General features: G+C 39.7%; 1 protein-coding gene across 1 annotated transcript in view; it reads right to left on the reverse strand.

Annotated features, from left to right (window-relative positions):
• Window positions 1-3,021, reverse strand: part of LOC118231315 (probable carboxypeptidase X1) — a 28,648-nt gene extending 25,627 nt beyond the window's left edge. The window contains exon 1 of the mRNA XM_035425012.1: window positions 2,602-3,021. Within this exon, the coding sequence (XP_035280903.1) occupies window positions 2,602-2,992 (391 nt within the window). The 5' untranslated portion in view covers window positions 2,993-3,021. The remainder of the gene's footprint in view (window positions 1-2,601) is intronic.
• Window positions 3,022-14,709: the final 11,688 nt, after the last annotated feature.

Consider the following 14,709-nt stretch of genomic DNA (forward strand, 5'->3'; position numbering starts at 1 on the left):
CCTATTAGGATGCCTGTCTGGCCACACCCACACAGTGGTGGAAGGATCTTCCTATGAAGGTCAGGTCAGCAGAATCACTGCCCACTTTCTGATGCAAACTGATTACCCACCTCTTCAGCACACATTTTGGCTGAACTGGCTCCCTTTCTTTAATAACTGCAATCAGTTTGATTTATTTTCCCCAGTATAGAAGGGCCAGTTGGTCGCCCTGTGTCATTGCTGTACCTCCTGATTCACTTGCTCTCCTCTAAAGCATGTGTGGCCAGCTGCTGCTGATTTCCGCTTCACAGTCGATCAGATCAGCCGTGGAATCATTATGCCAGAGAAGCACGCTTCATATACAATTAGATTAGGGAGACTGCAGACACCTGAATCGTCCCTCTCCTAGTTCAAGCCCACACTATGACGCAACCAGGAGACCTAGATGCATTGCTACGCCCCTCTGAATTGCATATTGCTACACACTTCTCTGCTTGGAGTGCCTATTTTACCAGCTACATGTAGTTTAGTTTAACTCTGACTGTAATATTCCCAACCTATTTTACTGTTTGCTCTGCAAGATCCCTCGTTATATTTCTGTTACCATTCATTCCATCTTAAATATTACACCGGGCCGGACAACAGAGGATGTGCTCCCCCTCTATGGCCCGGTTCCTCCCAAGAGTTTTGTTTTTTTCCCCACCAGCATTTTAGAATTTTTCTTCCCACTGGGGATCTTTCTACCTCAATAGCTCACTTTTTGGGATTCAGACCAGGTTTTGTTTGCCAAATTTTCTTTTGCATTTATGCTGTAAAGTGTCTTTGTGACAGTGTCTCTGTAAAAAGCGCTAAACAAATAAGATTGAGCTGATAAACCAACCAGTGTACCCCCTAGTGTGCTGTGTGTGTTATGAGGCAAGGAAAATCCTACAAAATGAATCCCTTCCTCACTGGGGAATGTTGCGAGCAATTATGCACACCCTGCATGGTTGCTGACCATTCTTGGCATGTCCAGGATTTCAGAATTTTATAAAAGATCAAAAGTGCATCCAGACTGGAAAAGATTTTTAATAGGATTAACCACCCGGGAGCCATGTAACCTCTATTTCACACCAAACCGGGAAGACTGATTCCTATTCCATCACTGCACTGTGGCAATTGAGTAGATCTACAGGCAGAACTGCATCAGCCAGTATCAGGAGCAAGTTGGTGTCCAATTACCATTAAAATTACAAAACAAACCTAATGCCACTAAGCTTCAGCCAGCAGAAAATCACCAGGAAGCATGGCTGCTAAATCTTATTCTTAGCTGAGCCTGGTTTAAAGATTTATTTTACACCAATTAGGATTTTTAAAATAAATAACAGACAAGGTAAATTTGTACTCATGCTCACATTTGCATATGTTACTCCGCCCAAAGAAATATACCGTTAATTGAATCAATATTTCAGCTGGCAACAGTAGCTACTCACTACAGTTTTTTTTTTTTTACCACCAAAATAATTCTGTGTCACTTCTTTCCATTGGCCACCAGCCGGTACCCATCTTCAAGACAGCTTCTGATTACTAATGGCAGTACCACGACACGATGGCACAAACGGTGCAGACAGAGAGAAACCTGTACTAAACCAAATGTGTCATTTAGTTTGACAACGCACGTCTGACCATTGTTGTAGGCCTACCCATAAACCTGGAACTGACTTAACAGTTATCATAACCTAATGAGAAACATAAAGTGGAATTAATTATGTAGCATCGAGGTATGTATGAAGGAAGGAAGACTCGATTATGTTTACACATGGATAATGGAGATCGCTTTCAACCGTTTGGTGAATGGCCAATAGCCTATGGCCTCTCTTGTGTGTATACGTTTTCCCTTAAGAGTTTGCCAAAAGTACGCAGCGGAGATCTTTCAATGGGCTTTGCTCAAAAAAGTGATGACCCTTCCTGGTTGATATTATGAAACCGCGCGGTTATTAAAATGTAATTTTCCACCATTTGGAAACGGAATCAAATCAAGTCAACAAACGCGACACTGCAGACCAGTCTAATAAAAAAACTTAGGTTAATGAGAACGTGTAGGACCACTGAATCCACGTCAAAGTAAGTTTTGATGTATAAAACTGCAGTAGGCATTGTCAGAAGAAACACATTTTGTGCAAACAAAGGGGTGATCTACTATGCTTTCCGTGTTCAAACAAGGAATGTGCCCAAGCCTGCAGCGGTCGCAAAGGCAATTGCTTAGTTAAATTGAAACATGCACAATAACAATAATAGTTGTACACATAGTGGAACTGTAGATATTGCTCCATACCCCACTTTAGTATAAATGAATGCATGATGCAGTCTGGGGCTCGTTGGGTACATTCGCCAGGATGAACCGTGCTCATCACTAGTGCTTAACAATATATGGTGCAAGGCTATATCCAAAAGCATGAAAGCGTGCACTGTATGTTGACATGGGATTGCATGGATCCCTCTGATGATGCGTTCCATCGTCATTACTTAACACAGTTGATTTCATGGAACAGCCAAATCGGCTTCAACAAAATATAATAGCACAGCGATAAGTACACGTTTAAATAAATTACTGACAATTGAAAAAGACCGCCGAAAACTCACCTAGTTCCAGGGGTTCATTTTGAACTCGTTTATCCCAAACTCTTCTCTCAACATGCTTATCGATACTCTCATTCAAATCTTCAGTGTGGAAACTTGCTGTTGTAGTAGTTTTCGGTGCACGGGTAGATTGAACCGTGGTCTTTGCAGTAGTAGATTTATTTACTAATGATGTAGATGCGTGATCGCTGGAATGTGTATTTTTGCGGTTGTCAGAACCCGTCCGTGTTAAGATGATAGTTTGATTTTTATTAGTGGTTTGACTGACATTCAGACTCCTGATAATTTTACTGTTTCCTGACGCAACGCAGTTCGACGTTCTTGTCATGAGAATTAAAAACATACTAAATGACACCCCGACAAATATCATTGCGTTGCTTCCGGGCATCTTCATTAAAATAGCGAATAAGTTTTTTCCCCCCACACGGGATTGCCCCTTGGATATCCCCGTAATACAGCAAAAATAAGCGCGAGTTCTGCATGCCAACAAATGCCACGCATATATTTTTACCATAGTACTTCTAATAGTAGGTGACCATTAGCAGGTCACAATTGTTGGTAGTGTCGGCCTACCTGTAGTGCGTACCACTATCTTGGATGTGAATGAACTAGGCTACTAGTTCAATGAAAGGAAAAAGGGTAATGTGCCGCCTCTACAAATGCAGTTGCCTTATAGCCTTAAGTTGTCTGCGCCTTCTAATCGAATTTAGGAGTCTTACGTTGTTCTAGTCTTGTATGTAAATCACCCAGGATTAGCGCTTCTGGTTAAATACAAATAGGCCTACAAACTCATGTCGCAGGACCTAAGACGACCTCTTCCCAATAATATTTTACATTTTTAAAATAAGTAAAGAATTCAAATTATAATTAATACACTTTAACATAGCATTCCACATCTTGTAATGGACGAATCCCTTAGGACACCACCTGGTGTCGACGTGCACAATTAGGTGCACAATTAGACGTCGTAGACACTTCTAATAAGAGATAATCAAAAACACAACGGAAATTATTGTTATTATTATTATTATTATTATTATTATTATTATTATTATTATTGCCAGCAGAATCAAAAGAGAATCAAATGTTCAGTTTGTGAAAACTATTCTAGCATTTAGACACTTCCCGCTGTTTCCAGATGGTTCATTATCTTCATATTACTAAGAGATGTTTTCATGCACCTACTGAAGGAATTTATCATTAACACAATGCCAGAAACAGACTGGAAGTAGTAGGCTACCCGCTTAACGAAACATGCCTGAAAATGAAGCGATGTCTCCATCTAGTGTAAATACCGAAGTTGTGTAGGCTACTCCGTTAAAACGGACATTACTTTTTACTGACTAACACCTACTTAATGGATTAAACCAAGAGAGTGGTCTTAAACGTTCACGTTAAGGATAAATGCTTAGATGAATAAAAACACAATATGTATAAAATGACCGGACATATCAATTTGTAGATCATAGCCTACGTTTTATGGTTTCATCACACAACTATTTTAACTGAATAATTTCATATTTAAGACCCCAGAGATTCAGACATCTTAAATCAGTAAAAAAATAAAAAAAATAAAAAAGTTTTGTTGACTAAAAGTTTCAGCCAGCCATATTTTGTTCATTGGACAAGGGGAACATGTGGATAAACTACTTTAACGCTACTAGTTATTATGCGACAGTGTGGATTGGCCTTGAATAGAATTGTGCTGGTCCGAATGCATTTTGGTAAATGGTAAATGGACTGCATTTATATAGCGCTTTTATCCAAAGCGCTTTACAATTGATGCCTCTCATTCGCCAGAGCAGTTAGGGGTTAGGGGTTAGGTGTCTTGCTCAAGGACACTTCGACACGCCCAGGGCGGGGTTTGAACCGGCAACCCTCCGACTGCCAGACAATCGGTCTTACCTCCTGAGCTATGTCGCCCTGTAATTTTTTGTAATTTTGTAATTTTTTAAATTTCATTATTTTCAGCACCGCTGAGATTTAGTCAAAAGACTATTATTGATGTTGCTGTCAATTAGTATTTTTCTGTAAAGTGCTTCGGCTTTTCACAAACGCTAGATGGTGCCATACGACCGCATCTTAATCCCAAAACACTGTTCTTAATTCCCATGGGGTCCGAAATCGGATAGAGAAGTCATTGTGAAGTTCTTTCAGCAGTCTTTGTTGTAATCCGGAGTAACTGAAAGTCAGTTTAGAGGAATAGGCGTCTGTTAGAACTACACAGTTAATGCTTTTCAGGGATAATTCTTGTGCAAAGTCTGAAATATAATTTGGCAGCAAAAATGCCTTTAATTTTTGAATGCGAAACGTTATTCCAAGACTGCCTGTTTCATATAGGCTGTGATTTAATGTTCTAACTTACAAATTTAATCACTTTTTCTTTAAGCCGAAATATAAAGGCAACAAATGAATGAATACAACCGGACAATCTCACAATTCCGGTTTCCAAAGTGGGTGAAGCAGTCACAATTTAATTAAAAATTAATTGAGTTGAGCCATTAGGTCTTAGTAGCCTAATAGGCTACGGACTATTGCATTAAAGGTTCTAATCCATATTCACAGTATTACGCCTTCATAATGGGCTACAACGTCTACATGGCGTGAGTGACATCACAAAGTATAGAAATTATTTAGAATATGAATAGACACGAGTAATGTTTTGTTATTATGCGTTTTTTAAAATACCTCGCTTAAGTTCAAGCCAGTGATTAAACCCGTAGGCCTACATTCTCTCGAAAAAGGTATGCAAAAGCGCCTATAAAAATGTGCAAACGCTTGTCACTGGGGTGGTACCCTATAGGTAGGCTACATAAACTTATCCGCCTAGCCTTTTTTTTTTTTTTTGTTTTGCTTGTAAAATGTACTTATTAGTAACCAAATAGAACATTATTGGAATTTCTGGGTACATTTGGCACACGCGTTACCTTAAGAACAAAAAAGCACCTCCACTGTACCTTTATTGACTGGTCGTATTGGCAATAAATAATAAATTCTGCATGCACACTCTTATTTGATACACACAAACTTAAGGGTCCACAAGAACACGCGCGTGACTCCAAGCAGTCGTCATTCGCCAAAAAAATAAACGATGTTTTTTGTGTATCTCACGTTGAACTAAGCACAACACCGTGCTCGCGGAGCTAGCGCGATGGTAAACCTCCGCACTTCAAATTGTGAAGCCCTTAGCACTTGGTCCGTGGAGTCAGGTTTTATACATCTGTGTAGGCAAGAAGGAAAAAGTATCCCGTATTATGGGTCCCAGTGGGCGCATTTAACATAATAGTTCTCTTGAATATAACGCCATCATTTAAATTGCTAATTATAATAGGATCACACAAATAAATAAAACATAACCTCTTTTTTATTTCGCGCCATAAAAGTTTGCAGTTGTAAATTTCTGCAATTATGCAGGCAAGCTGTTTGTCATTCTTAACTCAGTGTTTTCTGTCGTTAGAATGTGGCCCTCTATTTTTAATCCAGCCTTAGGCTACGGGAGAATATATCTGTTGATCTGTCGTCATCATGTTCTGTAGCCTATACTGCAGCGCGTTTGACGGACTATGAGCAAGTTCATGCAACTTAAAGAAAACAGTTAGAATGCGCGTGGTCCCAAGTAAAATGTGATTAATAGCGTTATGATTTTTTTTTTTGGCCCACTTAAGCATTATTTGGGAGAAACTGCATCCTGATCATAAATGTTGAAGTATCACCGTGACACAAACAAAATGTTGATATGTTATCAAATAAAATAAAAAAAAACTGAATTTCATCAGAGGTTTAAGAAACAAACTGTCGCAAAGGCAAATTGCCGACTGGGTTATTACGGACGTTAAGCTTCACTTGAGATAGCTTCTTTATGATAGCCTATGGTCAAACAGAGGCCCATTTTTACAGCTCACTCAACCATAACGAAACAACGGCAAAGTTGTAAGCATTCTGTTAATGATCGCTCCGGCAAAATGGGCAGCTCATAAATCCCTGGCGCACGGTGCTTCTGTTGATCACAGAGATACTGCGCAGCTTGTGACCGACGCATAACTGTATTTTTTCAGTCAGAATTCTGGAAAAAACTATTACCTTCCGTGAGCTTTTGAACTTTCCTTCTGTTCAGTTGACGAGGTGCTTTGAAATCTAATATTTCTGAGATTTCTCATGGACCAACTGGAATAGTTTTATTATTTAGCACATTTACAGACTAGGTCAAAGACAATTAGTAAAACTTGCAGAGAATATGAATGTTCGCCCGTCGTCATCACTTATATACCACTCAGCAAACCTGCATTTGTGGTCCAGTAAATATTGCTAGGATAAAACGATTACGAAAAGATATCAAACGTTAATATATTCACTGATAATTCTCCTGGAAGTGCCTTACAATTAGCAATGTCCATTAATATATTTGATTCCATACTGTTAAGTGACGTCTGCAGCATAATTATTGCTCCCTCCTCCCCTTCTCCCCGCTGAAAAGTGAATGCATACTTCCTCTAGAACTATAAATTAGGCTATTAGCGTGTAAAAAAACCTAAATATTAATAAGCCATTGCAAAAATTGCTTGTCTGACGGTTAGTTAAAAAATAAATAAATAAATAGGCTAAACAAATCCAAGGACACAGATATGAAAGACAGTTATTATTTCAGCAGCCGTACCTGCTGGCTCAGACCGTGCACTTGATCTGTATCAAACACTTCATTAGATTCTGTTTCGCTCATAACATCATATATATATATATGTATATATATATACATATATATATATTCAACAGCGGGATCTGGATAATTTGCACTTAATCAAATAGGGTCATTTAATTTATTTATTTTAGCTATTATTTATTTATTTATTTATTTATTTATTTATTTATTTATTTATTTATTTATTTATTTAGGGGCGGGGGGTGAATCATACTTTGATATGAATCAGATAAAGCGTGTATAGTTACAGAAGGATTTCATTTGTTGAATTGATTTGAATCATTTTTCTGTTGCCTGCAGGGGATTACAGTGATTAGGGGGAAACTATGCAGCGAGACAAATTAAAGTGAAACATAACAGCCAACAGCAACCAGTGTAACAGAAATATTGCAAATTATATAGGCCTACTTTGAAAATAACGCACACACAAATTGTGTGTATGTTCTATGCATGTATGTGACCGTGTGCATTAAACCAAATTAGATATTGTACATTGGCTACTCCTTTTTTAATATAGGCCGATCAGCAACCAACATTAAATGAACTGTCTAAAATATCTAGTCTACATTAAAAAAAAATCTACATGAAATTTAATCTATTAAATGCGCTTTTTCGCAGAATAGCCTACTGCTTATCTGAGGTAGGCCTGTCTGCTATGGAGTTTTACACTTGGTGCGAAAAATGGAGTGAAATTTACCTGCATGCTTGGACAAGAAAGTAATTTCGAAATCGCGATAAAAACAGAAACTACGCAAGTTTTATTTGATAAATTGATCCCAGCTCCGTCGTCAAACAGACTAGATCTCCATAACCGACCTTACATATTTGATACCCTGTGCATTATTTATCGATTTAAAGACGTAGGTGTGGATGCAGTGGCGAATAGGCCTGCTCAGCGGTTATGTTGTCGAATGACGTATGAACCGGAGCGGATAATCTGCTGGAACATCCGAAACCTAACTAGGGGGTAAATCTGTGAGATGGACCCCAGGCAATAAACCTGGCCCGAACTCACACATGCGCACGCACGCACGCACGCGCGCGCACACACAACCTCTCTCTCTCTCTCTCTCTCTCTCTCTCTCTCTGTCTTTCTACGGTGGGCAGAACACTGCGGTAGGGAGTTTGTTTAATGTAATGAACTATTTATGGGATCTTGCTAACCGGTTAATGACTGGATTCCTTCAAAGACGAATGGTTTATTAGTAATTGTATAACTTTTACAATTAAAACATATAAAGGTATCTCCGTTGCAGTGGTTTAATGCAATATATGGAATTAATTAAATTGAACTAAACTGAAATTTAGCAATGCTCAGTCCACTAAAATGAACATTGGGCTGTTTCTTCTTCTTCTTTTTATTATTATTATTATTATTATTATTAATAATAATAATAATAATAATAGACAAACCTAAATAGGTGAAAAAAAAGTATGCCTTTTGTATAAGAAACCTGTATAGAAAGGACCCATGAACCCGATTCTCGTTCCTATGTATGTGCCATGCAAAGGGCTGATACAATATTGACAGTGCGTGGCGTCTTCTGGCGACCTCAGCTTGGCCCCTCTCATGTTTCATCCACAATTCATGAGTCCGGTCCACCTCTCTGCCTCCGTCTCCTGTCTTCCTCATGCTCCCCTACTCTTTCTTTCTCTGCCCATTCACCCTTTCCCTCTCATTCATTCGCTCTCTCCCTCCGAGTCGCTGCCCAGGGATTCCCTTCTTCATTTCTGACGTTATGCCTGGTTGCAAGTCGCACCGAGGCAGAAGGAGGAGGGGCCATCCTTGAAGATGGTGACACGTGGGTATGTGAGTGAGCCTTGGGTCCGTGCTCCTGTCTGAATATAGGGAATATGGGGATTGAGGCCTTTAAGATTGGAGCACTTTGCATCGAGTTGGTTTACGTGGCTCCTGGTCGGTTTCTGCAGCGCCTGGTTCTCCTTTTATTTCCCAGAATCCCTTTTCCCTTTTCAACAGCTAGATTCCCATGCATCTTGAATGCCATAATTGGAGCCATTTTGAGTCTCTCTCTCTCTCTCTCTCTCTCTCTCTCTCTCTCTCTCTCTCTCTCTCTCTCTCTCTCTCTCTCTCTCTCTCTCTCTCTCTCTCTCTCTCTCTCTCTCTCTCTCTCTCTCTCTCTCTCTCTCTCTCTCTCTCTCTCTCTCTCTCTCTCTCTCACACTCTCTGTTGTCCCTCTCTTTCTTTTTGAACCCATCATTTTATCATCACCGGTAATAGAATGTGCCAGGAACTGCTTGCTTTCCTTCAGTCCCTCTCCGCCTTGGCCCCTCCCTCTCATTAACGCTCTGTCCTGACAGACGAGCAGACGAGGTTGGTAGGCTAAGTGTGCATACGGTGACCCTCCCCCAAACCCTGCAGGGATGTTTACAGCGGGTGGCGCTGGAGTGTACCCGCGAGCCCCTGGGGGAGTTCCGAGGCGCCATCTGCTATAGCTCACTGGCACAAGCAGGGCCCAGCCACAGGGATAGAGGCTATGCGGGGGATACAGCTGGGTTGGGGGCAGGTGTGAGACACTATCCCTAAACCCCCCCCCCCCCCCCTCCTCCTCCCACCCTCCCCCTGTGCACACTGCATCCCCATTCGCTTTTATTTCCCATAGTTTTAACCTCCCCCCTTCCCCTTCCTCCCTCCCATCCCCCGACCTTGCTCACCCTGTACAAAGAGTCTTATGATTGTGGTGCACTATCATGACCACAAAGCGCATCGTTTTTAATGCTGTGATCTACAGGCACCCTCCTACAGGCCTTTGAGTGACAATGCAGGCACACGCAAACAGCTTAGCCGTGAAGACCCACCCACAGCTTGTGTACTCTGATTGCTCAGTCTGCGGGCGTGTCTTTGCGTAGGAAATATTATGGCTGAAAATGTATATTCTTTTTTATCAGAACAGTGATCAAAACATTCAAATAGATTAAAGACATTAATCAAAAATGGTGAAGCATACAAGAATTTGACCAGGTCGAGAAAAGTGAAGATAATAGCCCACACACACACGCACGCACGCACGCACGCACGCACGCACGCACGCACACACACACACACACACACAATCTACCCATACAGACACAAAAAATACACACACACTCTCAAACACATAACCAATACAGTCTGAAACAGGTTTTTTAGTATTCACACTCTGTCATGTATACACTCACATACAGTCTCACACACGTGTGCACGCACACAATCAGTGAAACAATTCATTCACTATTTTGTTATTTATTGGGTGATCAGTGAGTCACTGTCTGTTTATTTACAACAGATTGCTTCTCCAGATGTTTTTTTTCTCTTTTTTTGTTGCAGAATTTCCCCCACCCCCTTCACCTCACCCCCGGCCTTCACCCCATCTTCCTTTGTCCAGATGGAAGTGATTTTTTTATAAGGCTCGATAATCCCTTTCTTTCCAGCACGGTTTTTCCACAGCCTTGCATTTGGAAAGTTATTCTGGCTGTAGATATAAGTGCAAGGTCAATGGAAAAGCATTTCTTCCTTTAGTTGTTAAGCAAAATCTCTTTCACCCATGTGACTCACTGACCCTTCGAAGAGTTTATAATGCACTTGACACAATAAGATCAACACATTTAACATGCGCTCTTACAAACAGGAGACTGTTTCACAAATCAAATGGCATTGATGGCACATCTTTCATTCTCTTTTGGCTTGCACTCGTATGTATTGCACCACAAATCTGGCCCTAATATCATAATCAAAGTATGGCATTACTCACTGTCTACCATGTGGGCATGTGCCATAAAATCGCACTAGCCATCATTCCAATAGCAATATGAAGATTAAGTTTTCTCTTTCGAAAGTTTCAAATGAGAACCATTTTTTAGCCAGAGTTCATAAATGCAAAACCACCTGCATTCAGGTTTTAACCTTGTGTGCCATGTGCTATATTCAAAAAATCCTTGCATCATCCTCGGTGTGTCCTTACATTGTGGCCAAGAATGTGGTATACGTAAATCTTTATTCCCATTTGATTATTGTTTTTCTGTTTTGCAACGTAAAACTAAAATATATTTAAATAAGATTTTTTTCAACTTATAAGTAGCCACCTGTAATATCAAAATTGTATTTTAATGTCTTCAGAATTATATTAAAAATGACATCCTGAAAATGACAGAGTTCATAAGTATTCGCACTCCTTATATTAGCAACTAAAATTGGGTCAGGTGTAATCGGATCAGAAAAAAATAACACCTTAACATATAGATCCACCTGTGTTGATTTTGAATAGACCTGCATACAATTGCATGATTGCAGAATAAATATGGTGTGTGGTCTCACAACTGAAGCAGTAGATCATATTGGTCATGTAGACCAAGGAACTGCCCATGGAACTGCCCATGGAACATGATTAAATTGATAGGAGGTAAAATGGCAAAGCTTTGAACTTTCCTCAGAGCACCACTAGTTATTAAAATGTAAAACAATAGCACAACCCAGACACTACCAAGATCAGGCCATCCTACCAAGCTGAGCAATGAGAAGGGCAAATGTCAAAGAAGTGATTGAAAGAGTCTGAGTTGCAACACTGTCAGATTTGCAGAGTTTTTTTGGCTGTCCAGAGATCAGCAATCTCTTTAGCCCTTCACAGATTTGGCCTCTGCATGGATAGATAGAATCCCCTTCCAAGAAAAGCCAACATAAAGCCATGTGGAAAAACATTTTGTGGTCTGATGAAACTAATGTTGAGCTTTCTGGCCTGAAAGCAAAGCGCTAGGCTTGGCACAATCCAAACACAACCCTTCACTTGGGCAACACCATCCGTACTGTCGAGCACGGTAGTGGCAGCATCACGCTATGGATTTGCTTTTCAGCAGGAGGGGCTGACAAGCTTTTTTGCATTAAAGCCGACGGATGGAGCCAAATACAGGCAAATCCTGGAGCTCTGCATTTAGGGTGAAAATGCATTTGGCAAAAGGACAATGGCTCAAAGCACATGGCAAAGGCCACAAAGCAATGGCTTAAAAACAAGGTCAGAATTCTGGAACGGCCCGGCCAAAGTCCACATTTAAATTCCATTGAAAATTTGTGTCATGACCTGAAAATGGATGTCCACCAATGCTCTCCATCTAACCTAGCAGAGTTGGAAGAAATGTTCATTGAGGAATGGCAAAAATTTTAAAAATCGAAATGCGCAAAGCAAAATTTGGTTGATTCATAAATGTGTTATTGTATCTAACTATGTTGGCGGAGCGGATTTGTATTTGGGGAGAAGACAGTGGCCTTGCCTGGATGTGGGTGATTTAGCTTTACTTTGATATTCAGAATACCTGGCGTTGTGTAACATTGATTGTGATGGAAAGGAATATTGTTCACCTTTTAGGAAAATGAATGGCCATTTAAAATTCAACAAATGGTGCTGTTTGCCCCATTGCCTAAAAAACTGAAAATAGTCTTGTTGCCATCAAGACTATTTGGTCAAAATCCATTTCCTGTTACAATAACCTTCCAACCTCTTACTTCAATCAACTTTTTCAACTCCCTCATTTACATATCTTTTTAATATCACCCCTATTTATTTTCTATTTTTTTCATTATTTGTGTTCGTTTGCTGTTCTCTATATTTGTTTTGCTTATTTCATAAGTTCATTTTTTAGGGAAAGTCATTTCAAGAGCCCCTTGGCCTTTTTGTTACTTTCTCTGCACTAGTTTATGTTTGTTGTCTTTAATATGCAAAATGTTTGTTGTTGTCTGTTTGTTGTTTTTCTAGGGAAATTTGTTAAATAAAAAAATAAATAAAAAGAATGCATCTGTCGTCTGTTACTAGAGAGACAAATAACATCACAAATAGGATCATGATTTCTTGGGCCAAGACTATGGGAGACTAAACTAAACTATTTTAATGTGTTTCAAATGACAGAAAAAAGAAATAAAACAATAAATAAAATTAGGATTTTGATGATGACGATGATGATTATGATGCTCCACTCTTCTCAAACAAGTTAATGGATTTGTCGAAGGCTCAGACCCATTGGGGTTGGGACAGTGCATGCCAGTGTTGAACAGTACCGCTACCAGTTGAAGTTCATTATATCTATCAGAAAGATGTGGTTACTAAAAGCGATATCATTTCCACATGTAGAGGGGCTGCTGGAAACCCTTGGCTGGAAAGTTGTGCTTGTGTCATTTCCTCCGATTAACCTTGGCCCCGCAATCCAGTCACAAGATTGATTTTCTCAGGCCCCGTCTTTATTTCTGAAACAGTTTTGGTTTTCCCCCCCATCTGCAAGTTCACATCACGATGTGCTGATCCAGACATTCTGATATAAACGGTATTGCCACATTCCCACATGTAGAAAGCATGCAGTCATAATTGTTTTTTTTTCCTCTTTTTTTCTTTTTTAGGATTGTGCAGCAAACATGCTTCCTTATTAGAGGAAATGCTCAAATTGGAACTGGCTTGTTGATAACCAGCATAAATAGTAAGTGAATTTGGTACCGTTGACGGCGATTGTACTCACTATCCGATGAAGAAAAAAAAACATTTTGAAGACTGAGCAATACTATTATTTGTGTTTATTTCAAAGCTATTTGCTCTCACATAACTAATTTGATACGATGTAACTAAAAAATTCATGCACAGATCCAAACAACTAATTGAACAACAGGTGACATCTAGTATATAGTTTTTCTTCACATGGTAATCTAATTACCTTGGGGAACCAGATGTTTAGCAGCATTAGTCTGTATTGTTAGGATTATAGAATAAAACAGTGGAAACATAAATGATCCTCTTGATTTTGAGATTCGTTTTGTCAAGTTGTGATTAAAATACCCCAGTCAGCTCCAGTAAACATTTCACCATAAAGTTTCCCTTCACCAAATACGGTATTATGTTTTGTCATCTCAAAAATATTTTAATATTTAATAATACTCATTGTGTGGATATACCCTAGGTACCATACATAACAGGCATGGCACTCTTTGTGTAACTCCACTGGAATTGTCAAGATTTTACAAATCAATCAGGTTAGGGAAGCTGGTTAGGGTTGTATACAGATAACTGAAAACAGTGCATTTTGAGGAAATAGCCATTGGTCTGATTCATATGTAATTCATCTTGTGGAACCTGGTAGCAGATTCAGACTTGCACATATTGTGTTAATTACCATCTGATTAAGCTACTAATGCGAGGAATTAAAATGCTGCCAGCGAAAGAGATTGGTTTGATTCTTACTACTTGAACCATGGTGGACCATCTGGATGGCACTTCAGTACAGGTAAAGGGGTCATGTGCTTTCAGCACCTTGGAGAGCGCATGCAACACCAGTACAGAGAGCGACACCTTTGAAATCAGCAGCAATAGTAATCACCATAAACTGAAATGTTCAGTTTTATTCAAATAGCGTACACATGTATCAACAGGCATTTGCAGAGGGAAAAA

The sequence above is a fragment of the Anguilla anguilla genome, chromosome 7 (genome assembly GCF_013347855.1).
Source record: "Anguilla anguilla isolate fAngAng1 chromosome 7, fAngAng1.pri, whole genome shotgun sequence".
Classification (NCBI taxonomy): domain Eukaryota; kingdom Metazoa; phylum Chordata; class Actinopteri; order Anguilliformes; family Anguillidae; genus Anguilla; species Anguilla anguilla.